This window comes from Zootermopsis nevadensis, unplaced genomic scaffold (assembly GCF_977971745.1).
Source record: "Zootermopsis nevadensis isolate Lab colony 2312 unplaced genomic scaffold, Znev_1.0 Znev_ptg000008l, whole genome shotgun sequence".
In the NCBI taxonomy this organism is placed as follows: domain Eukaryota; kingdom Metazoa; phylum Arthropoda; class Insecta; order Blattodea; family Termopsidae; genus Zootermopsis; species Zootermopsis nevadensis.
Window position 1 is genome coordinate 7,520,011 of NW_028259140.1, and position 26,008 is coordinate 7,546,018.

A 26,008-nucleotide genomic window follows, 5' to 3' on the forward strand; every position below is an offset into this window, starting at 1 on the left:
CCATTATTCATAATTGTATTGACTGAGCTGTCATGGTTCTGCAATCTGCATGAAAATGAGTACTATTCAAAAGCATAAAATCAGAAAAATTTTAATGTGTCAGGACAGATTTGCCTCATTCCAAAGGTGCTGTGCTGTAGTAGATCAAATTATAAGTGGCTCCTTGTGAATTTTTATCAGTGGAAAGTCCTAGAAGCTGTGTTAATGCTATTTATTTTTTAACATGGTGTAGTGTGACCATCATACAATGATAGATGATTTTATGGAAACCATGAATTTTTCTTGATATTGTCAGATGAACTTCTTATAAAGTTTGTTTTTAAATTATTTGTTTATAGTCAGATTATCTTGTTCCAACTAGTATGCTTTGTTATAGAAATACCTTACTAATCTAGTATTTTGTCATTGATAAAATTTCACATGGGACTGTCTTGCTATCTGTTTATTATTACTACATTAATTATTCAGTCATTGTGTGAGAAATGTATTGTTATGGCTGTCATGAAAGGAATTATTCTGCCTTATTTAATAAAAAGTTTTTCTTTTCAGAATTTTAGAAACAAATGGGAAGAGAATGTTGCCGATATAAATTGAGTTTTAAAAGTAAAGTAAATAATTTTTTTGGTACAAATGAAAATTGCAATTTTTCCCCTAATTTTCTTTATTGTGGGTGTATTTGGTTACCACACAGCTGTCTGACACATTTTCCCTCATAAACAGTCACAGGGTTCTCCATTATATCCTCTGTACATCTTCTCTATGTGAAGCTTATATGATGCTTATGCATGGATGTGTGATCATATTAATGATGTGTAATTATGTTTCAGGGCTTCTAGGACCTGCGGGCTTCCCTGGGATACAAGGTAGCAGAGGAGACCGTGGTCCACCTGGACCCATGGTTGATGTGAAAGGAGATAAGGGAGAACCAGGACAGCCAGGATTGCAGGGTTTTCCAGGAGAAAAAGGAGATGCAGGGTTTCCTGGAAGAGATGGTCCTCCAGGATTAAGTGGTCAGAAAGGACTTCCTGGTCAAAGAGGACCCCCTGGAGCAATGGGAACTCCTGGATTTAAAGGTTAGTGTGGTACAGAACATAGTTTTATGAACTAACTAATATACATGTAAGTGTGTAATAATAATGGAGGCAGGAAGCACCTCTGAAGCGTCTGTAAACTTCTACCAGACTACAGCCATCTTTATACTTGCTGCCTTGAAAATTCAGTATCTCACTGGGTAAAAAATGTGCCATATAAACCATATTAATTTTTGTTCGTAAAACATCGAGTAACCTCTGTTAATAATGTGAAAATTCTGCAATCTGTTGTTAAGGTGAACCTGGACCTGCTGGACCTGTTGGTGCCCCAGGACTAACGGTTAAAGGAGAAAAAGGCTTGCCAGGATTAATGGGTAAAAATGGAAGAGAAGGTCCATCAGGAATTTCAGGCCAGAAGGGTAAGTCAGAGAAATAGCTACAAGGGGTCAGTCAAGTCAAGTGGGTAGGAGGAAGTGGCATTTTAAAGTGAGTTACTCTTAGAATATTTCAGTCTAGATGGAGGTTCTCATTTCTTAATTTTTCACAGTTTTTGGACCAATAAAGTTTGGGAACTCCTCATTGAAGAAATTCATGATATGATTGTCCCCCCCCCCCCATATAATTTAATCAGATATAAGGAACAGTTTTGAAACTTGTGCATAGAATAAAATGGTCAGAGATGCCTGTTAAAATATTCACTAACTAGGCATATTTGTTAATGAATGTATTGAAAACAATAGTATACTTGATATTTTGTTTCTCATAAGCTACCAGTTATACACCATTACTTCAAGGAATTCTTTTTTATATGCAGGTGAACCTGGCTTGACAGGATTGCCAGGTCAACAAGGCAGTGCAGGGTTGCCTGGTCCTGTAGGTCCTTCTGGAGAAAGGGGTGACCAGGGTTTTCCTGGAATACCAGGTCCCCCTGGGTTTGATGGTCCACGAGGTTTGCCAGGTCTTCCTGGAGCAGTAGGTCTGCCAGGACCCAAGGGAGATAATGGACCCCCTGGATTATATGGAGCACCAGGAGAAAAAGGAAACCAAGGGCTTTCAGGTGTGTGAAATCATAAGTAGAATAATTGTGACACTTCCAAACAAAGACTGCTGTTGACTGTTATTAAGTGTCATTCTTACAGTGTTAAGGGGAGTCTCATAATTGTGCATTTCTTGTTTCATCTGACAATGATCTATTAATTTCCATCATAATGCATTGCACACAATTATTTTGTTGGATCATAACATTGGAATGGTTAAAAATATAACCTGTTATAAATAGAAAAAATAAAGTTTATTTGTTAGTCACAATACAAATTTCAGTACTTTACTTTCTTACACCATTTTTAAAAACCATGGCAATCTGTAAATTACTAGATGTGGATTTCTCATTCCTTTTTGATGATTAATTTTCAATAGTGTTTTTTAGAGTATTTGCTTTATGACATTTAGTCCGGAGTAGTGATTTTCAAATGTGGATGCACTTTTTGTTTTATTGCATATCACAAAACCACTGGAAGCAACCAGATGTAAGGGGTAATCAAGTTTCTTTCAAATCTTGAAATTTCTTTTCCTGCATATTCTTAGTAAACTCAAATATAATTACTTGCTACATATCCAGTTATTTATGATATGAAGCACTGACATTAAAGTGTCATTTAAAGTAGGATACCACCACAGGAAATATTTTTCCTTGTTCTTGGAATTGCTGCAGACTTTTGTTGGAGACTCGCTAGTGTAAGAACAATATTAATAGACATTTTAAAAATATGATAGGTCCTCCTGGTTTACCTGGACATCCTGGACCAAAGGGAGATCGTGGTTTTGATGGATCACCTGGATTACCTGGACCTGCTGGACAAAGAGGAGAACCAGGCTTTGCAGGACTTGCAGGCCTGGATGGTTCACCAGGTTTAGCAGGATTAAAAGGAGAAAAGGGGGAACCAGCACTGACTTCACCTCCAGGACAAAAAGGAGAAAGGGGACCAATAGGTGAGTGTACTCTGCTCAGAAATTGAGATGCCATGTCAAAACAGCAAATCTGAATCATACTTCTGAAGATAACGTTTATAACATAGATTTTAATTTTTGAAATTTTGTGTTGTGTTAATATTATTCTAGGCAAAGATTTACCACAGTGCCATAGAGAACATAATGTACTTCTGGCTTAAATTATAATTTTTTATGGATGGAGTTATGTTTATTATTTGTATGATTTAAAATGTTATATCAAGCACCAGTAATGAAGTAAAATGCCCATTATCCTTTGTGATTTATTTTATAATATTTACAATTACAAACATAGACAGTTGGGTTTAATAATGGGAATTCTTTCTGTTTTTCTTTAACCTATTAAATACCTGTGGTCTATATACTGGCCACTGTATGTGAAGTTCATGGATGCATATGCCCAGTTAAGTGGCTGCAAGCTTAGGCATTCCTTACTAGAACTTGGTCTAGCTGAGTTGTACATTGGTGATTTAAAAGGGTACAGTAACGATTAATTTTATAGCATATTGTATATTTAACCATTTATTTTGAAATTCTTTTATGGAAGTTGAAAATTCTTCAGAAGAAAATGAGCACATGTGCAACATAACAATTCAACGAGGTAGGAAAAGATAAACCTGAATAATAAATCTGTAAACATAAACAGTAATTCATTCTCTCCAATGCCTGCTGAAGTTCTTATTTTTAATATAATATACACATTTATAAATCTTATAATACAAATTGCATGCTACTTGCTTGGATCAGTTTTCCATCTAATTCAAATGATATCTGAAGAATTAGGCTTTTGTTTTCATCAACAGTTTTAAAATTCAGTCCTGGGACTGATGGCTACTTAACATTTAATTTTATAAAAATATATTCAGAAGATACTAAATTGGTCTGTTTGTTAGTTGATTAGTTAATTATTATCCCATATTCTTTTGTTATTTTGTATAAGTTATGTTTAACATTAATTATTTTGAATATGTACATCTTTGATTGCAGGAATTCCAGGTAGGCCAGGTGAACGGGGTCTTCCAGGACTAGATGGTGCTCCAGGTATTCCAGGAATTAAAGGGGAAAAGGGCAGGCCAGGGCGAGATGGTCTGCCTGGACCAAATGGATTACCAGGTCCTAGAGGAGAGATGGGCCTGGATGGAATAATTGGAAGTGAGGTTTGTAGAACAATATACAGTAGCATGTAACTGCAGTGAGACCTGGAGTAATAGTTGCCAATAAATTAGATGTGGTAAAATGTTTTTTAACATTTAAAATAACTTTATATGCTGTGTGCAATAAAAATATCCCTCCATGATTGCTCAGATTATTCTTATCTTCTTATTCTTCACTATTTTTCAGGGTAGAAATATTGCAACAGTTGTCTGAGACCAATTGTGTTTCGCTTAAATGAAATGTCAGAGTGACATTTTTTCCAGGGACCTCATGGTGAGCCAGGACCAAAGGGAGAACCTGGTATTCCTTGTGAAGATCAGCCTGACTATTTGACAGGAATACTGCTTGTCAAACACAGTCAGACAATAGAAGTGCCACGATGTGAACCAGGACACGTAAAACTATGGGATGGTTACAGTCTTCTGTATATAGAAGGCAATGAAAAGGCCCATCACCAAGACTTAGGTATTCAAATTTGTCTTTCTACATTACAGTGGTATCTTATTATTTATAAAAAATACAAACTTGCATGGGGTCTATCTTAGGATAGTGTCTGGCTCTTGGAAGTTGGTTTCTGTGGGGTTTCTTTACAGTCTTATGTAACAAAAGGTAAAGTTGTGAATCATGTGCTACAAAAGAACGTTTTTATAACATATTAGAAGCGGGTTACAGCAATGTATTGCCTGTTGTTTTTTTAATAGTAAATTATTTTTTGAATAAAATAATAAATAGCAAGTCAGTAATGGTGGAATCAGTTACATTGTATGTTATAGTGTCATAAATGCCAAAAAATACATATATTCTTCTGGATATAAACTTACAGAAACATTAAATTGTGTAGCATCTTAGGTACACCACATTAAGTCAGTTGAATACAAAAATGTTACAAGTGTTTGCCATTTATTATTATTATTATTATTATTATGACTACTTTCTGAAATTCACCTTTCACTTTCTTGGAGAAAATTCTACCATTAGATAATTGTAATGTAAATTTCAGGGTATTAACACTGAACTCTTATGCTTTGATATAGGTTGGGTATTGTACTTCTGGCAGCAAACATTCATTGAAACACTGTTATAATTTATTTTAAAGGATAGTCAGTTCAAATGAGTGATTTGTGAGTAAGAAGGATTTTACTGCAAAAGACAACAAAGGAGAGCACTCATTTGCATGTCATGTAAATAGTGATGAATTGTAAGTCACAAGTATTTTTTTTTCAGGTTTTGCTGGATCTTGTGTAAGAAAATTCAGCACAATGCCATTCCTTTTCTGTGACTTCAATAATGTTTGCAACTATGCCAGTCGCAACGACAAATCTTACTGGCTGTCGACCAGCTCACCTATACCAATGATGCCTGTGGAAGACAGTAGTATACGTCAATATATTTCAAGGTGTGTCTGAAGTTAAAACTCTCTTATATGATTTACTTCTTTGTTTCTTTCCTTATTTAATACCCATACAGGTTTTATATATTATTTAATTCAAAAATGATGAAATGATTTTGAATGATAAATTTAAGTTTATTTTGAGTTTCAATCACTCCATTAGACTGGTATCATGGATGGTGGCCACTCCATCACTTAATCACTTGGTAAAATTAATGTATTAAATATATTAATGCTTTGATCTTCATTTAAAATAATAATATTGCATCCTTATCATTGGTTAGAATAGCTTATACTTTCAATGGAATGTTAGAAGCATAAACTTTCTTGTACCACTGTGCTTTACCATGTCAACAGATGTGTTGTTTGTGAGGCCCCAGCAAATGTAATTGCTGTCCACAGCCAGTCTTTAGGTGTTCCTGACTGTCCACAGGGTTGGTCAGGACTATGGATTGGTTACAGTTTTGTCATGGTAAGTATCAGCAGCAATTTTGTCTGTTTCTTTGTTTAAGGTTTTTATTAATTACTGGGTTACACAGGATGAAATGAGACAAGCAGTGAATTGGGAAGAACATGGAAAGAAGCTATTTATGAGCTATTATAATCCTTTCAGTGCTACTAACTGATACTAACTGAATTTTTAAACAATATTTAGATGAGCTTTGGTTTCAGAATGTTAAAATTAACTTACTATTTTATATGTCCCATGTTTGACATACAACATTCAAAAGTTAAGGTCTAGATAAGTTTGTAACGTTCAAAATTACTTGCATGTGATAAATGTCCCATATTAATTTAAAAAATGTATGCTCCATGTTTTCAGCATACTGCAGCTGGTGCTGAGGGAGGTGGGCAGTCACTTGCAAGTCCAGGATCATGCCTTGAAGACTTCAGAGCCACTCCATTCATCGAATGTAATGGAGCCCGAGGAACGTGCCACTACTTTGCCAACAAGTTCAGTTTCTGGCTTGCAACTATTGAAGAGTCAGATCAGTTCCAAACGCCTCAGAGTCAGACTTTGAAGGCAGGAAGTCTGAGGACGAGAGTTAGTCGTTGTCAAGTCTGCATCAAGAACACATAGGTAGTGGTACATCAGCAAGCCACTCTTGTATCCTACTAGTTGTTTGCCATGCAGACCGTCTTGGGGTTAAGATGTGTGATAACACAAGAAAGAAATGTGTAAAAAATGCAGCCTTCACATATCTGAACTGATTACTCAGAAAAAAGAAGTGAGTGGATGTCCTGCATTTGTGTTCATGCACTGAGATTGTAATGCTAGCCACTTAAGTGATGTGTTCCTCTTCTACTATTATACTGCTTTCTCCAATCTGTATATTGCCTACTGTATTAATTGTGTATGGTCTTGCAAGCAGATGTGTTAAATAGTGTTGTGGTGGCAATAAAATTTAACAAGTATTAACATACGAGACAAGCTGCAATTAAAATGTGAGGTGGTTCCAGATTATGTAGAACAGGAATTCATATTTCTGAACACTGTTTCAGAAGTATGAATTTCTTTCTGTTTTTTTTTTTTTTTTGCAATTGCAAAATTTTGTTGGTGCTATCTTTTTTTTTACTTACATGTATAAATTTCCCCTATATTAAAATGTACTGGTGATTTAAACCAGATATTAGAGTTTTTGTGTTTACTACTTAAATCATTTTATGTGGTCTTTACAGTATATGTTTATATATAAATTTGTTAAAAATATTTAATTACACTGTGTCCCATCAATTGAAGTTGATGAAAAATTTCTGTATGGATAGTGCCAATAAGATGTATCAACTTTAAAGCTCTAGTCGAGTGATTATATTACTATTTCATCTTAGTAGTTTCATATCTGTACATTTTCTTCATTTGAACTAGTTTTATGCTTTGAAATAATTTCAAGACATTGCCTTGCATTCCAATCATGGCACACACATGTATAATTTAATATAAGTATACTGTCTGTTATATTCACGCAAACAAATGTATCACTGCCTTCTTCATGTTACACATGATGATCAGAGATTAAGTCTGCTCAGCAACTCTTGTATAGAGATCTGTTAATATACAGTTGCCATATATAAGACACAAAAATGGAGGTTGCATTACTCTGTTCCATGATTTTATTTCATTGAAATATAATTTTAAATTTGGTAGATGATAATGAATTCATCATGACCAAGTGAATTACTTCTGTCATGAAAATTGAAAGGATTATGAATGTAACTAACCCTTACTGGCACTGCCACAATTCTCAGCACTCGTGAGGAATATGAACACATGTGTTATACCCACACAATCTCTCCTAGGTGTAAAGTTGCCTTGTAGATAAGTACATGCTGTGTAACTTCCAATTATGCTTGTGTTAACGATGTGCCAAAATTATGTTAAATTCAACTCTTAAATTTGTGCATTTACCTACAAGGCTGCTGCAAAATTGTAACCTGGTCACTTTATAATTTTAACTGAATCATCTAATGATGGGATGGCCAATAATAAACCATATGCAGGATTTATACCATTGTTCAAAATTTATATCTCCTGCTAATGTCATCATTTAAATCGAACTTTATATTACCATTGAATGTGTTCATTTTTATTTATGAACCAAATCTGCATTTTCTAAACTAGAGGTTATGTATAAGACTCTGAATAATGGTGAAAGTGAGTCAGTGATAAAAGTCTAGTTTATTCGATTTTATATTTTAATAATCATGTCCCGCACAAGTGTTCCTGCCTGGGACAAGAATGGCCCATGGACATACCAATGTTGACCATCCCTGATGTAATGTATTTTGTCAAACTGTATGTTCTTTCTCAAAACACTGCCAATTTGTAACATAGATAAAAAATATATTTAAAAGAATATTATTTTATACTTACAAAACCAGTTCTATGAGAATCATTAAAAATTATCCATATACTTCAGGTCAGTATTTACCTCCATCCACTCCAGCTCCAGATAATATTGCCATCTTTTTTCTCATGAAGGGAACAGCCAATAAAAGGGTCTGATCAGATTTTGTAAAAAGTGGATAATTATTTATGTTTGGAGTGTGTGACTGAAGCACATTTCATTAGACAGCAACTTACAAAGGTCATAAACTTAAAATGAAATGATTTTAAAATTATGTTATTGAAATGTTATTTCACTAATAAAAGAGTTCATATGACACCAGTGAGAGAATAGGAAGAATGTAATTAAGAAAATGAACTCTTGTGTGAACTCCCTCTCTCCTGTAAAAGACTGTTGTGTCATGATTATTGCTTTATGATATGTGGTTCCAGCACTTGGTATCCATTTCAAAATATCAAAAGCCATGGCCCACAGCTATACTATAATAAAAATTAATCGTAGATTTGTGTCTGTCAGTATCTAAATTCATTGTCATAATGTGGCAGATTTTCCAAGTAAATCACTTTAAAATACAGTACATTTGAAATATTTGAGAACAGTATTAATCAAAATTAAATTTAATGGAGCAATTAAGAGAAGGTTAAATTTGGGGAGTGCTTGCTCTCATTTCCAGAATCTTTAATTATCTTATTCTACGGGAAGAACATAGGCTGATGTTATATGATAAAGTACTAAAATAAATATTTGGGCCAAAGAGACAGGAGGTAACAGGAGGATGGAGAAAACTGCATAATGAGGAGATTCGCAATTAGTCCGCTTCATGAAGATGAATGTGAGATGTGTGCCGTTTGCAGTATGGTTGAAAGATGTATGAGATGCATACAAAATTTTATTCAGGGAGCTCGATGGGAAGACCACCAGGGTGACTTAGGTGTTGATAGAATAATACTCAAATGGATCTACGATAGTATGTGAGGATGCGAATTGAATTGATGTGGCTGAGGACAGGTGGTACACCTAAGCTTCCTTAGAAGGCAGGGATCTCTTGATTGATTAACTATTACGTTCTCAAAAAGGATTCTGTCTCATGGAGTTATGCTAAAGCACGTATTACTACGTTACAACCGTTTAGCCCATTTCAGCAACAATTTGTTGGCGTAGTCGACTTTATTTTCCTGCTATAGCTGTTTGGAAAATCGATGTTTTTTGAAACAACACAGTAGGCCACGTCTGCATTTATGTTTAAGTACTGCCAGTCATTATTATCAATGAAGCGGTGCTCACTGAAAGTGCTGAAAGGACTATAATCGGGCAGAAAGATCGTGGAAGGTCGAAGACAAGTTTGTGTGTGTTGAGTAGTGTTAATTATTTCGATAAGATTCCATTGATCAAAATATTATGATGAATGTATGAACGGTGTGTAACGGATTTTGATAAGCGTTGGAAATTTTTATTACTGTCCGTATTTCTTTTAATGGTGTTATTTTATCATATGGAAACCCAGTTGTAAATTGGTAGTTTACATTGTGGTCTTTAAAAAGCATTCAGGTGAGTGATTTATGTTTGAGTTAGTATACATAGATGACATTCATCACGACACTCTAAGACACGTGTCATTTATTGTTGAGAGATTGTTGTACAGCACTGATATTTTGTATACATTCTAGGTTACATTACTTTTCATATATTTCACGTTCGAATGGTTGTTGTATGAGTATGTCTTGATCTTAAGAAGTAATTGTTTGTTGTTTTCCTGGTTTCGTCCCTTAATGTAAGTAGTGTATATCACTACAGTCAATGAAATATTTTTAAATTTGTGGTCTTGTGGAAATCGGATACTTATTGAAGGAACATAACCAAAATTTGCCTCATGCATAATTTTATTGTTCTTATAAACACAATTTGTGAACGTTCTTTTAAGTGTTAACAGTGCTATTTTCATTTGGTGAAATTGTTTGAAGCCTTTTGTAAAATCACTTAATAGAATAGACCGAAGTCAAGGTTGACGAACATGTCATAGCACAAATGCAATACTTGTTTGTGATACAAATATAAATTATGTAGTTATGACAGTAATATAAGTAAACTACAGTATTAAAAAAAATAGACAGGAAAGCATACCCACTATTGTTTACAAGTATTTATAATAACTGATAATTTTTGGTTGGGGTAAATTCTTCTGTGGAGTAGGAGTGATATAGGAGATACTCTTCTAGCACTGGCTTAAACTTCTTTATATCCTGATTCAGACTTATTATAGCGGGGGAAGATTATTGATTACTGTAATTCCAGTATAGGAAACTCCTTTTTGTTATTTATTGAGTTTAGTGTTTGGCACATGAAGGTTATATTTGTATCTTGTTTTTATATTATGGATAGCTGAATTTGTTTGAAAGTTTTCTATTTTGTTCATTACAAATTACAACAATAAGAGCAAGAATTTTCTGGGTAGTGGAAGAATATTAAAATTCTTAAACAATTTCCTATATGAGGCTCTCATTTCAAGTCTTGCCATTATTCTAATGATTTTCTTTTGAATGTAAAATATCTTTTTTTACTGTCTGTTGAGTTTCCCAAAAAACAATTACATATGACATGATCAAACGGAAATAAGCAAAGTAGACTACATAAGAAGGGTACCTAAAACTACATAAATGATATGCTGTCAAATTTAATTTATTTTTCTTATACTGGATAACAAATGTTACCTGATACTTTTATCTTGTAAGAGAGTTATGACAAGTGTTAGGAAGTGACATATGTCTGGAGACAGTTACATAATTTGCAGTCATTACCAAACATTATTAAGGGAGTAAAATCAAGGAAGGTAAGATGGACAGGATATATAGTACAGCAGGGACAACTGAGGAATGCATATAGAATTTTAGTTGGGAAACATGAAGGGAAGGGGTTGCTGGGGAGACTAGGCATAACTCTGAGGATAATCCTTATTAGGGTCTTAAATAAATAGCAAGTTGACTCAAGTCTCTTTTGAATATGGTAATTTCATGACTAGTTAAGTAAATATTTACTTCTCAAGAGTTAATAACAAACTTAGGTTGATCCAGAAGGTAATTTTACTTAATTTCCATATTAATTCACTTTTCAGGAAGTATATAGGCTTTTATCTGTTGTAATCATATATGTATACAAGTACTGATAAGAATTAAATTGAGATTGCTTATATGAGGTCATGTGAATGAGAAGTTTAGCAGTGTAAAATGTGGCTTTGTAGGCAAAACTGATATTGACATTTTCTTGAACAATTGATTGAATATTGCTTAAAAGTTATTTTGGTGCATAGATGTTTGTCTTAGTTCATCTACTGTTATTTAGTGTAGAGATTCACTGATTTCAGTTTATGATTATTTTTTGTTTTGTTTTATTAAGCCCATGCAAAATATGAGATCTACATTACAAATTGGCAGAGCAAGACTTTATTTTATTTTAATGGCTTTCCCCCTCCCCCACATTTACTGGTGCTTGAAGAAAGGCCTTAATTGATTTTTTCACAATTTGGTTTTCAGGCAGGTGAGATATCTTTATGCCAGAGTGGCGGGACAAGTGATTAGTGCTGGCATTCATAATTACCTGTTGATTGGAAATCATGCCGCTGTTTGGCAAGTCTCAAAAGAGTCCAGCGGAAGTGGTGAAAGCGCTCAAGGAGGCTGTAAATGCCTTAGAAAGGGGAGATAAAAAGGCTGAAAAGGTAATTTCATTTATGTTGGTGTGTTGATTAAACTTACATATACCGAAATAGAACAGTAATTGAACTTACAACTGAAATAATTTAAAATAAAGAGTTTTGAAATAATTTATTTCAGATCTAGAGATTTGTGAAGTTGATTTATTATTATAGTGATTGTATCATTGAACATTCTCTCGAGATAGTTACATACTTTTTTGTATTCATATAATGGACAATGTCCAAAGTGTATACTACTTAATTTTTATACAGACAAATAAAAATTTAATTGCAAAAACTTCTGTTAATGGACAAATGTGAAATAGGATGTGATGACATGAGTTTGTCAAAACTTATAGTGGAAAACAGCTTATCATATGACATTGAATTTGTTGCAGAAATACTCTTCTATTTAAGGGTTAACAGTTTGTATTGGAAAACTGCTCATGCATACACACTGATCATTACTTATTTAGAATATACCACATACTCTTACAAATTAACATAATTTGTGGTCACCATAATTCCTTTCAGTGTCAAATTATTTTCTTTGCCATTAAGTTATATTTAATGTATATTTATCCATGTATGAGTCCTGCACCGTAGCCGCGCGGTCTGATTCATCTTGCTTCGGACCGGCGATACGGAATGCGCGCAGGTTCGAGTCTTGGGGGAGAAGAAATTTTCTCATGAGCTTTCGACCAATGTATGGGACCGGTGCCAACCCAGTATCGTGAGGAAATTGGGGAGCTATAATGAGTAGCGTAATCCGGTCAGGAAAGCTAGCAATTGCTGGTGGTTCATCATGCTGACCACACGTCACCCTATATCTGGTTGGATGATCGTTCACCTCTGCTTAGGCATGTGAACGTGAGGCCAGCAGTCAAGCTAGTCGGCTTTGGCTCTCTGGAGCTGTTACGCCATGGATTTAATTTAATTTTTATCCATGTATGAAGTTGGTGAACAGGCAGGCACAGAACTGTAACCGGTTATTGAAATTTTAACATTCCCTGATGATTTATTGAGACTTGTATTCACTCTGTGTTGTGCTTTGTGGTTTTCCAGCATTCATTATGTATTAACCTTCTACATATTCAGAGTTACCAGTCATTTTATCCTGAAGGAGACTAATATCTTTAAAACACTGGCAGATCATTGCTCACAACACAGTGGGGCTAGCTCACTATAACACAGTGTCATAACCCAGAAAGATAAAGTTAAAGACTTTTCTAAAAGGTCTGACAGTTACAGATTATTTGTGAAATTGTATTATTTTGAAATATCGATAAAAGAATTATTTGACAATATGGCTATTTTGTACTGTAGGCCCAAGAGGATGTTAGCAAGAACTTGGTTCTGATTAAGAACATGCTATATGGAACATCTGATGCAGAACCTCAGACAGACATCATTGTAGCTCAGTTGGCTCAGGAGCTGTACAATAGCAACCTTCTATTGCTGCTTATTCAGAATCTCAATCGAATTGACTTTGAGGTAAGGGATTTGAAGAAGCTAATGTTCTGTGCTTGCTACCAGAAGAAAAAACTTCCTACCTCTACTTTTACCTTACAGATTTATTTTGATGCATCTGTGCATATGGGATGATTCTTAATTACTTATAATAAATGTATTGATTGTTAACCTGCAGGACTGCAGGAGACAAGGAGAATTACAAGGATGTCTAGTTTTATGATTAGAATTAGATATCTGCTGAATGCAAATTAGGCTTGTTACTGCTCAGTAAACCTGCTTGATAAAATATAAGTGCATTGATTTAAATATTTCTACTACATATGTCTAGCACAGCAGAATATCTAGCAGGGAAGTTTGATTTTGAGGCCTTGGCTTTCACAAGTTTAAGGAAAGTGGAATTGACAATTGACACCACAAGAATTTCTAATTTACCTTAGCTGGGAAGTTGTTAGGTTCTGATTTGGTGATTTTGGAAGTGGGGAATGAGGACAAATAGTTTCGTGGTGGTGGTGGTACATGTGCTTATTACATCCATTCAAAAATGTGATTTCTTGTGTGCAGTAAAAATATGAATAGCTGCAAATGGAGGGAGTGCTAACTAGACACACAAATAACAGACTTTAACACATGTGTTCACTGTGGTCAGTTTTTTATATTTATTTGTGTGTTTATTACTTTACAGGGTAAGAAGGATGTGGCACAAGTTTTTAACAACATCTTGCGGCGTCAGATTGGCACCAGGTCACCTACAGTCGAGTATATCTGCACAAAGCCTGAGATTCTTTTTACGTTAATGGCAGGGTAAGTAGAATGAATGCTATGAAGTAAATATTGGTTGTTACTTAGAAGAAAAGTTTTGACCATGGCAGCTAAGATTTATGTTGTGGGGGGGGGGGGGGGGGGGGACACAGATAGACCTTGTCAAAATATAATTAATGCATTTCAATTAAAAAATTTCTAGCCACAGTCTTACTCCCATCAGACTTCCATGTGTGTCTGCATTGCCAGAGGTCAAAGCTTTTCTCCTGAGTAGCAAACAGTATATATATTATTTTTAGTTATAAGATTTTTTTAAATTTAGTTTAATTCAATCATACAAGAAGTATGATTCTGTCATTCTGACTGTGCATTCTGTTTAGATGGGAGAATAATATTAGAATGGATCTTAGGAAATAGGGTTTTGGGGGTGTGGCCTGAAATCATCTAGCTCAGGATAGGGACTGTTAGTTGGCTCTTGTGAACATGATAATGAACTCTCATTTCAATAAGAGATGGAGAAATAATTGACTGGCTCAGAGTACTATTAGCTTCTTAAGGATTCTACTCCACATAGTTCGTTAGCTAGTGTGAGGTGGTTATGCTTCATTATGCTTGTAGAGCAGTTGTTGATGACATAAGCAGCACCAGCTAATTTGTCCTTGAAACATGCAAAATCATTATGTTTGTAATTTAGTTTATAAATATAGCTTGGTTTTGATTATCGGTCATAGCATAATTGCTGAACACTTTTACCTTCAAAGATACATTTCTGTGTGTTAGCCACTTCATCAGACTTGTCATCATGTCATACCCACTTGACTTGTTAAAGTCTGTGGTGTCCGATTCTTTGAAGCCTTGTATTACATTCTTATTTATTTATTTACTCAGTGATCATTCTTGTGCATATGTTTTATTTTCAGGTATGAGCACCAAGAGATTGCACTCAACTGTGGTACTATGCTCAGAGAATGTGCAAGATATGAGGCATTAGCTAAAATTATGCTCTATTCAGATGACTTTTTCAATTTCTTCAGATATGTAGAAGTGTCAACATTTGACATAGCTTCAGATGCCTTTTCAACATTTAAGGTAAGTAGATATAACCTCGCCAGTGTTATAGAATCATAAAATAAATGTTTTATAACCTCATATTCTATTGAGTTTTTACTTTGTTGTCATTGAGATGCCAAAACTGGTTGTATGTACTCACAGGGGTGTTGAGTGATGATTGTGAAAGTAGATGGAAAAATGCTTGAATTTTACAATTTGGACAATATATGTAGGGTGTGCCTGAAATGAAAAAAAGGTTTGCAGAACACTGGTCTAGTTCATAGGGAAATTTGACAGACATATCTTGATGAGCCCATAAGGTGTTGATTGCTCACACTAGAGCATGAACACCTATAATGGAACAGGGAATTCCTGACCAGTTGAATAATTATCTGTTTGAAGAAGATCTGAGAGTATAAAGTTAATTTTTCTTTTATAGTTCTAGTACAGTTGGAGAGCCCTGAAATTCTTATGGAATATTGTTGGAGATTATTACAGATATAATTAAATAATCATGGTATGTGCATGTTACAGGAATTGTTGACACGTCACAAGATACTGTGTGCTGAATTCTTGGAAATAAATTATGATAAGGTATTCTCTCACTATCAGCGACTGCTAAATTCAGAGAATTACGTTACACGTCGCCAGAGCCTAAAACTGCTGGGAGAGTTGCTTTTAGACAGGCATAATTTTACTGTAAGTAATAAGTTGTTCTTCAAAGTTTTTTGCTTGGATGTGACATGTAGTTTATATTGTGTTTTTTTTTTAAAAATTGTGGAGGTTATGTTGTAATGAAGTTACCTAAATGTGTACCCAGAATTATCAAACAGGTCAACTCAGCAGCAACTCGTTTGTATTTGGGAGGTTTCCAGTTATGTCTCAGCTGGTCATCAATTATTCTAACAAAGGCATTTTCATAATGTTCTCAGTCTATCCAATGAATTCCAAAATATCAGCCTGAAATAAACTGTGGCTGCTTCCTTCTCTTTCCTTTTCTATTTCTTGTAAATAATTATCTTGGTGTCTCATTTATTACTAAACAAGTTTGCAATTGATACAGCTTCATTAAATAATGTAAAAGTGAACAAATACTTCATAGTTCTGTTGTTTATTATGTAATTTGTGAAAAGAACAGATAACACACCAGTAGAGCAAACCATTACAGAATTATAGTGAAAAGTAAGTATAATTAGTGACAGATTGTTATGTGTATCTGCTGTGTAGTATTTAGTAACACAGTTCAGTATTTAATTTCTCTTAGCTCTGCTGAAAATGTGTAATCTATTTCAGGTAATGACAAGATACATATCAAATCCAGACAATCTAAAACTGATGATGAATATGCTGAAGGAGAAGTCTCGCAACATACAGTTTGAAGCCTTCCATGTCTTTAAGGTTTGTTGGTAGATCCAACTTTGGATTTTGAAAGGCAGGAAATTATAGGAGAATGGAGAAAATGAGCAAATATGTAATTTTTACTTTTCAGGATGATTAAATCAAGGATTTTGAGATGGATGATGAATGTAGCATATGTGTAGAGATTAGAAATGCATACATTGGTTTTAATCAGGAAATCTAAAGGGAAGAAACTGTTAGGGTGGTCCAGATCTAGATGGGAGAATAATGGTAAAATGGATCCTAAAGAAGCAGGGTGTGAGGTTGTGGACTTGATTAAAATGGATTGGGATAAGTCCATGTGTGTTGTCTTACAAACATGGTAATGAACTTTCTGGTTCCATGAAAGGTTGGAAATTTCTTGGCCAAGGATGTGTCTCTCAGTTTCTCAAGAAGGGCCTTTTTCCACGGAGTTAGGTCTTAAGCAACTATTAGATTTTGCACAGTAGGCTTTCCATTGACATTATATATTGTATTCGACATTATCCATTGTCTGATGTATATTTGATGTATGTGACGTTTGGGGGAGTTGGTTCAAGCAGCCATGTACTTTAAAATAGGTTATGGCCACATCTTCATCCTTTCCATTTTATCATATGTAACCATGCTTTTATCACTTTTGATGTTAAGAAACTAGTACATTTAATACTGCATCAGTAAATAACCCTCACTTAATGTTAACCCTTTCTTGTACCATTTAAATTCATGCTTAAAGAGAGTTTAATTTAAATGTGTCTTAGTATATTGAGTGTGGCAAAGATTATTTCATTTTACTTCATTGTGTTGCATTAGGTGCATCAATATATCAGGATTTATATTCTTTTTTTTTAAATTTCAGGTGTTTGTGGCAAACCCCAACAAACCAAAACCAATCTTAGACATCTTATTGCGAAACCAAGAAAAGCTTGTGGAGTTCCTAACTCGATTTCACACTGATCGATCAGAGGATGAGCAGTTTAATGATGAGAAGGCATATCTAATAAAACAGATTAAGGAACTGAAGCCATTAACTGAACATTAACATCTCTTTTGACAGCCATCAGACTTTAGTGAAAAGAAATATTAAAGTGCATATTAATATTGCAAACAGGAAATACTGCTTCCATTGTCTTGTAAAACAGAGAAACCAGCAGCACTTTGCTTCCAGCTTCAGTTGAGAATGTGATTGGTTATTTATGAATGGTACGAGAGCATTGAATTTTGGGTGTGAAATGTTCTGATTCTCTCATACTGTATATTTACTCACCTGAAGTCATAACTAGTCTCCTTATAATCTGCTGCCACTGCTTCGGAAGCAAACTACTACCGTGATGCATATTCTGTTTTTGTTTGGTATTATTAGACATGATTCCCTGATTTCTTCCACATAAATAATAATGGTGCACAGTATTATGATAAAAGTACAGCACCATGCTTCTGTTTTCTTATTCACTGACAATATGCTATGAGCATTTCAGTTATTATGGGATATATAGTTTAAGACATTTGACTTTTCTATTTTATAATGAGGGTTGATGGTATTAGATAAAGGTTGCGTAATTGAAATATCAGCCATCTCTTACAGCAGGATCTGTGGGTTTATATTCAATTCCTGGGCCAAGAGAAATGTACCAGGTACTGTCAAAGTTAAAATTGCCCATTCCATATGCAATTTTGTCCGACGTGCTTTGTCCTGAAGTTATCCATGCATTGCTGTCTCATATGACTGTGCTATCTTAGAGCACCTTCTGATGATTATATTGTTGAAATAGTGTATGGGTTCAGTTATGTAGATCCTGTGTTTAAATCATGAGTTGGGTTTTAAATGTAAATATCATTGTTATATTTTAACTGTAACATTGTATCATAAACTGAATTTAGAATAATCAAACAAGCTTTTACATAATTTCATTTGTAATCTTTGAGATCAGATTAGAGTTCATATGAAATATTATTTTCTCAGACTCAGCTTTATATAGAATATGTTATGTATTATAAATTAATTTTAATTTGATAATTTCATTACAAAATTATAAATTCAAATAGTTATATTTAATTAAAGCTGGGTATAGGGAGTATAAAATGACATATATCTGTACAGTGCATACAGTATCCACTGTTCTAGACACTTTGATTGATTTCATGCATGTTGGAAAATTAAGGTAATAAAATTTATAAAAGTTTCCTCTGTTACAATACTGAATATTCACATGTAGAGGGGGTCTACTTTTTAACCTAAGCAAAAAAACCAGTTAATGTAAATGTAGTAGGAGTATGAAAATATGCAGAACATGCTGTTTTAATTGACCCTACACACTATAAAATAAGCAGAATCAAGGAAATTGACACTGTCATACAACAGCAGCATGTATATTGTAACTGTGTTCACTTATTGAAGCAGTTTTTCTAATGCTGCACCCAGTTGCCAAAGATGCTACACTCATATAAACGTGGAAAATAAGTGAAAAACACTCTTTATTTATAGCAAATAACTGAGGAACTGTACAAGGTAGTAACTGGGTGCTGCTAGAAAAATGCTGTGTGCCAAATAATACAAGGAAATTGTGACTTATTTGTTTCTTAGATTAATTAATAATTGCATATATTCATTATAGGCATGGATAATTGCATCTGTATAGCCAGTATTCTTGCATGACTAGAATACTGAGGGGTCTGTATGGTGTACTAGGAGTCTTGGGCCATAGGAGAACTGTTATTGTCAAAATATGGAATGGTGTAAAGAGGGAAAAGTTATTGCAAGTCATGTATTTCAAATTTGAAGTTTTTGGACTTTTGCAGTTTTCCTAGTTATATTCACTTAATGTTTCGAGTAGTACTCATATCTCCTTCACTACCACTCTCCCAAAACTGTAAACATCATTCACTGTAATTTAAATGTTTAATTACCATAATTTTTATTAATGGTATAAAGAGTGTAGTGCCTTGTAGTAGATATATAATTCCAATATTTGAGATTGGAGATGCATAATGTGGAACAACCCCTCCCTCTTAATATCAAATTGTATTTGGCCAACTGACTTGAGTTTTCCAATGTCCTGGAATTAATGGGACACTGTGTAGCTAATACCATAGATAGGGAAACATGTAATTGCCAACATTACAGCTACATACAAGGGTGCCAATATACCTAGTCTCATAGACTTGAATAGAGGGGTCCAAGTGGCCAGTTTAATGGACAGTGACAGAGGCCTTTGTTTTGCCAGTATTACAGGCATGGATAGAGGACACTGCATAGTCGTTGAAACAGGCATGGAGGAAGGGGTCCATGTAGAAAGTATAATAGACATGATATAGGTGTCCATTTTGGTAGTACTGCAGGCATAGATATTAGTCTAGTAGCCATTTTAACAGCAGATCAGCACCGACTTTACTTGTCCTCAACAATTTCTAGCATTTATGGATCGTGATATTCTGGATTTTAATGTCTTGTATAAAGAACAATAACGTCATTATTCAGTATGCCGTAAACCACAATATCACTATCGTAGATCTTCAAATTCTAGCATGCATTTCTCCGATATTGGTATTGCCATGCTAAAAATTGGTAGACCTGAATTTCTGGAGTGTTCATTTGAAAACATTCCTGTCCAATAAAAAAGAGGAAATATAGGGCTAGAAGTGAAAATAAACGGATACGTATATATTTTACGATACAATGGTTTTATTAAAAAAGTAAGCAATCTATTGTAAACGGCACAATTCATAAATTAATCTGCAATGATTTTAAATGTTATTGTTCTTATATGTTGGTGACACTGCTCAAGAAATTTCAAACGAAGTTCCTGCTGCTTTCTGAAGGAGTTGCTTGAAACTAAATGAAAATGGCGCCTAGGAAGAATGTGTATAGAGTGAGTAGATTACTGGACAGTGTCAGTGAAAAAGAAAACAATTTCCTCCGTGGTATTTCTTATTTCAAGGCGAAAGTGAGACGTCGAGAGTCTCTTCGAACGTTAAGATGTCTTAAGGTAAGCATAAACAGAAACTGAGTGTGGGTGTGGTTGTGGTACTGGGATATTACTATGACATTTGCATTTGTTTCATTGCAATATTTCTTAAATAGTGATGTTTATGATGTCAGCATTTGCCATCTGGGCGTGACAGTGTTTCAAGGGATGTTGCTGTTTTGACAGTTGTGTGTGAAACATTATGTTATATATACAAATAAAACGAAAATGAATAAGTTTACGTTAAGTTTAATGTGTTGCCTAAGTAACTGCAGTTGCATTTGTTATTACATGTTGCTATTAATAACTTCATATGTCATAACATGACATACTCGTTATGATATACGGTGTAAAATGAGGTGATAATGGATATTTGCAGAACACAGCATAATAAAACCATTTGTAATGGCACCATTCTCTTGCTACACAGACTTACTTCAGATAGAACTAAAACTAATAAATTATGCTGATGATTATTTCCTTTACAAATGTATGGGAATGCCGAAGTAATATTCTTGTGCCACACTTCTGTTTCAGCAGCATTATTGAGAACAATTTCCTGATCCTAATATTTTGTGCTGATGACATAAATGGTTTGGATCTGTTTTTCAAGAAAGATGAAAATGCTGTATTTCTACATTAATGGACATAATTGTAGGATTTCTAAAAAGTGTTAATTGCTACTTTTTTCTTTGCATACTATGGTTGAAATACATGCATGTATATGTTTTATATATTCATCTTCATCTTCTGTCAGCACCTGTGGGTATTCATTCATTTTAGTGTACCTAAATTTTTTTCTCAGTTTATTATCTAGTTTCTTTATTATGCCATGATTTTATTTGATTATTAATAATTAACTATTCCTGACCATCTTGCTAAAGATCATGCACACTTTAAATTGCACAGCCTCAGAAGCTGATTTATCATTTCTCTGAATAAATTTATTAATGGATCTAATTGGATTCTTATATTTCTTTAACTCAATAAAGTCATGGATGTTGTCTTGCAGTTTCAGAAGGAATTTCTAGTAAGAGTGTTGCAACATGAACACATAGCATGAAACTTGCCATAATACATCCATATATCAGAGTGTAAACTCCATTCTTAGGCTGATATCATAATAAAAGGTTCTGGGAGAATTGCATACTACAAAATTCTGGTGAAAAATTCTGAAGAGAAGAGACCATGTGGGATAATATTAACATGGATTGTAAATAAAAAGGATGTGTGTGTTGACAGGATTCATGACACAGAGTATGGTCTGGTTGTGGACGCTTGTTCATGTGACACGAATCCTCGGGTACCGTAAAAGGCTTGAAATTTCTTAACCGTTTGCACTACAGTTTCAGAAGAAGAACTGTACATCATGGAGTTAGTTGTGTGTTTTTCTGTGCTGTATCAACTGCTGTTATATGTTGGCTGTTACGCTGTACCAGATGTGTCTTTTGGTGAATTTTTCTTGGTATGTTCCTGACATCATACGGATGCTCGATGAATTCGTGATGGGATAGGACCCTGCATACTAACCCTTCTTGAAGTAATGGGCAAACTGTTTGCGCAGTCATTTGTTTGAAGTTGAGAGTGTAAGCTGTAGCGGGTGTTTGGACGAATCGGGTAGAACACCAAATAAGAATTATTATTATTATTCATTATAACATTTATAGGCGTATTTGCATAAATATAACTGAAGCGTGTGTGAGTAATTTTTAAAACATGCTTGTATGTGTAAGTGACAGAATTTCATTTCTGTATATTCAGTAGGCCTTTATCAGTTCTTTCATCATTCCTCTTTATTCTGTAAGCGACATACCCAGTCTCTTTACAATGCTGTTAGTGAATAATACATGGAATTCTTTTGTAAAGTTTTGTCAGTTTCCTTCTCTGTGTTTGAATTAGTGGTCACTGGTAATTAAAACAAATAAAATTTAGACTGCATCATCGATGGGTAGTTAATGTCTAGGTTCGACCTCAATAGCTAACAATTACTCGATGGCAGTGTGGTGTCAGAGTTATTAATGAAACGAACAAATACAGTAATCGAATTAGACTATTTACAAACCCTTTTAATATAATATTTGTGCTTAGCCGTGATTGAAACAAATCGAATTTGGCAATCCTTTGGAATGTATTACAGTGTAGTATGATGCATATTGGCAGACTTTCATAGGAACTGACTGCCTCCGTCATCACGATCATCATTGTTGATGGAGGCATTAAGCTCATCTGAAACGTCTGTCAGTATCTACCAGACTGCTGGGTGCTGCATCCCAGAAGAAATTTTCATACTCGTCCCATAAAGACCTCAGATTTCATCGGCTTGTTTTCGTCGTGACTAGACTGTTACAATAACGTGCAAGACGGAGTTTTTATTCCACCTGGTGGAACGAAGCTGACACGCCCGACACTTGCTAGGCCGGTTTCAGAAGTTGTTCTTTTTGTGCCTTGTATTGAGTTACTGCTCCTTGTTACTGTGACATTGCAATTTTGCATCTTACACGGACAACCACATCGTGACATACATTTTTAAGGTCACATGGTGTTCTATTTTGGGGATGGGGTGGGGAATGTACAGTATTGTTCTCAGACCTCCTTCATGACAAGGTCATCCCGAGTCAGTTTTAATTTTGATCGCTGTTTGTTTATTTTGGTCTTCTATACATAATAATCCATCTCCTCTTCCCTTCAGGTTTTCCGTATAATATTCTGGTTACATTTCTCATCTTCCCATGCGTGCTGTATGGCTCCCTCGTGTAATTCGCCTTGATTTGATCATCCTAATAATACCTGGTGACGAATTGAAATTTTGAAGTTCCCTCCATTCTTCTCGTACTTTCTCTCGCTTAGGCTCAAAACTTCTCTTCAACACTTCGTTCTCAGAAAGTTCCCTCCTTTGGGGAAGAGAACAGATTTGACGCTTAATTAATATACCATATTTAATATGTAATATGTAACAACAACCAGAGAAAGAGAGAAATGCTCTCATATATAGGACACTGGATTCTTGGTGTAAGTAGACTTGGCTTCAAAGATTGATGGCTGCCTTTAGAGTTCTGAATAGACACACGGTGTAACATCACAGAAGACAGCCATCTTTTTTACATGCTTACCACGCGGAATAAGTGACTGCCAGGTTTTTTTAACGCTGCACCGAAGCTGTAACAGGCTTCCTTGAAATGCGGAAGCAAGAAGTGTTAACACACGAAATTTCTTTTGTGGTTTTCCTCGGCTCGTGGACGATGCGTTGAATTTGGTTATGGCAGTTTCCATCCTAGTTCTAACATTTCTCTGTAATATCTAATATTCAGGAGCATTTATGAAGAGTGTGAAAACAAATACGAAATTAAATAAAACTTTCATGGATCTGGCGTTTGCTGTGACGTCTGACCACAATGCCCATAACAAGATTCTGGTACGGAAACGCCAACAAGAATGCGATATTATCTCGGTCGAAATGTGAAAGTGGTACTGAATGGCTGGTAGCCAGGTTGCAGGCGCAGTCCAGGTGGGTCTGCGGTAATGGAGGAACGCAGACAGTCTGCCAGAGTCTGCCGTCCGGAGAAGTTCGTTCGCGGCTAGTCCGTGTTTAGTGAAGTGAGTGTGCTCACGTGGTTTGTTGCGTCAATTAACTGAAATTCCTCTTCATCGATATTGTCAGATCGAAAGCGAACAGTATATTTGTTACCAGTTTGTTTTAAGGAAGTGTTATGGTTTTCCCCCCCCTAATTCTGCTGTAGTCTTGCTAGCTCTTCCGCATTAATGGGTGCTTTGTATCAGCGTCATTGTTACAAACAGTATGCATGCGAAGTTCCTACCAATTTCCATACTCTGTTTTCAGTTATTGTTTACGTAATTATATTTAGTTATTACAGCTGTTGACTTCGTGGTGTTTGAACTCCTGAACAAATATTCACTTCAGTTAATGTATCACTTTTATTATTAGATTATTATTCAGTTGCAGTAATGAATGAGTTGGAATTAATACTTTGATATAATAAATAGTTTTAAAGTATCGCAATTTAAGCGTTGTTAGTATATCAAAAACAACATTGAACTCACCTTTATTATAGATAAAATTAATTTAAACTAGTCTCGTGTATTTTAAAATGTACTTTAAATTTGCGGACCGGAAATGTATTAAGATAGCTGTCTGCAGAAAACGCCTCTGAAACGTCGGTCAGTTTCTGCCAGACTACACGGCGCAGCAGCCCAGAAGACTGTAATATTAATCCTTTCCGCTTGAGAAGCTGAAGTCTCGCCAGAAATGTATTATTTACAAAGTAAAATAATTCCTCAGGCCATTATATTCCGAAGATTCTAATCGATAGTGAAATTTTCTTTTGTTTGTCGAGTGACTTACAGCATATTCTTAACGTGTGTTCGCGGATTATTTGTAAGGTAGCTTAATAACTGCTCGGCTGGAGAAAGTACAATACATCATAATTGCGGTCTGAAAGAAACAACATACTGTCGGCATTTGATTGACTTTTTTCGCCTAGTAGAGGTAACGGTAATCATATAACCTTGGGTTTGTTGAACTTTAACATTATTCAGATGCCTTATTGATGATATTTTGACATTTACAACATCACGATCAGATCTTTCTGCAGGAAGAGCTAGGAAATTTGTGAATCGTGAAGTGGGAATGCGATGTTGTTGTCTAATTTCGTGGACACGCGTTCGAGTCGCTCAGCTGGTTAAGAACTTACCGCCTCAACGTGATGTAGGAAGAGTCCCCCATCGTCCAAGTCCACACCTCTATCCAATTTCTTTAATATCCGTTTTAGTATTATCATTCCGTCTCTGCCTAGGTCTTACGTGTGATCAGTATTTTGTATGAGTTGCGTGCTAACCTCCTTTTTGATATTTGGTGAAGAGTAAAAGTTATGAAGTTTTTCTTATGTCTTAATGACGTGGTTCTTAAATAAGAACGAGGACAGCTTTACCTTCAACTCGTAATTATCTCCATCCTCCTATTACTCAGTCTTCTTCGGTAGAAACATTTTCTCAACACCTTGTTCTCGAACACAGTCACATAATGTTCTTTTATTTTAGTTTGTAATTAAACTGTAATTAAATGTTCCTTGTAGTCTTATTTCTTATTTTAATTACAACTAATATTCTTAGATTCAGTATTGCAAGGTAAATTGCGTATTTACAGTCGAAATATCGAATGTTTGAATTCTAGTCAATTCATGTCAAGAAGTTAGAACTTTTATGTTCATGTTCATGTTTCGTTTCTTTTTTTAAGTGTATTTATTGGAACTACT

General features: G+C 34.8%; 3 protein-coding genes across 6 annotated transcripts in view; all 3 read left to right on the forward strand.

Moving 5' to 3' along the window:
* Col4a1 (Collagen type IV alpha 1) overlaps positions 1-8,462 on the forward strand; it is a 74,106-nt gene extending 65,644 nt beyond the window's left edge. For both annotated transcript variants that reach the window (XM_087344956.1, XM_087344955.1), the window contains exons 23-31: positions 828-1,073; positions 1,328-1,450; positions 1,846-2,088; positions 2,805-3,020; positions 4,026-4,195; positions 4,457-4,658; positions 5,418-5,589; positions 5,941-6,055; positions 6,407-8,462. In XM_087344956.1, coding sequence (XP_087201082.1) covers positions 828-1,073; positions 1,328-1,450; positions 1,846-2,088; positions 2,805-3,020; positions 4,026-4,195; positions 4,457-4,658; positions 5,418-5,589; positions 5,941-6,055; positions 6,407-6,664 — 1,745 coding nt within the window. In that variant the 3' untranslated portion in view covers positions 6,665-8,462. The remainder of the gene's footprint in view (positions 1-827; positions 1,074-1,327; positions 1,451-1,845; positions 2,089-2,804; positions 3,021-4,025; positions 4,196-4,456; positions 4,659-5,417; positions 5,590-5,940; positions 6,056-6,406) is intronic.
* A 1,215-nt stretch (positions 8,463-9,677) lies between these two features.
* On the forward strand, positions 9,678-19,345 carry Mo25 (calcium binding protein Mo25). 3 transcript variants are annotated; one of them, XM_022063906.2, is made up of 8 exons: positions 9,678-9,977; positions 11,957-12,138; positions 13,441-13,608; positions 14,270-14,388; positions 15,267-15,435; positions 15,931-16,095; positions 16,690-16,794; positions 17,633-19,345. In XM_022063906.2, the coding sequence occupies exons 2-8, from the start codon at positions 12,037-12,039 to the stop codon at positions 17,813-17,815; spliced, it is 1,011 nt and encodes a 336-aa protein (XP_021919598.1). In that variant the 5' UTR covers positions 9,678-9,977; positions 11,957-12,036; the 3' UTR covers positions 17,816-19,345. The 3 variants fall into 3 exon arrangements, with proteins under 3 accessions (XP_021919598.1, XP_021919599.1, XP_087201092.1); XM_022063907.2 differs by lacking the exon at positions 9,678-9,977 and adding an exon at positions 10,104-10,200; XM_087344966.1 differs by lacking the exon at positions 9,678-9,977 and adding an exon at positions 11,643-11,660.
* A 1,231-nt stretch (positions 19,346-20,576) lies between these two features.
* Positions 20,577-26,008, forward strand: part of LOC110835576 (rhotekin) — a 141,453-nt gene continuing 136,021 nt past the window's right edge. The window contains exon 1 of the mRNA XM_087344962.1: positions 20,577-20,759. Within this exon, the coding sequence (XP_087201088.1) occupies positions 20,610-20,759 (150 nt within the window). The 5' untranslated portion in view covers positions 20,577-20,609. The remainder of the gene's footprint in view (positions 20,760-26,008) is intronic.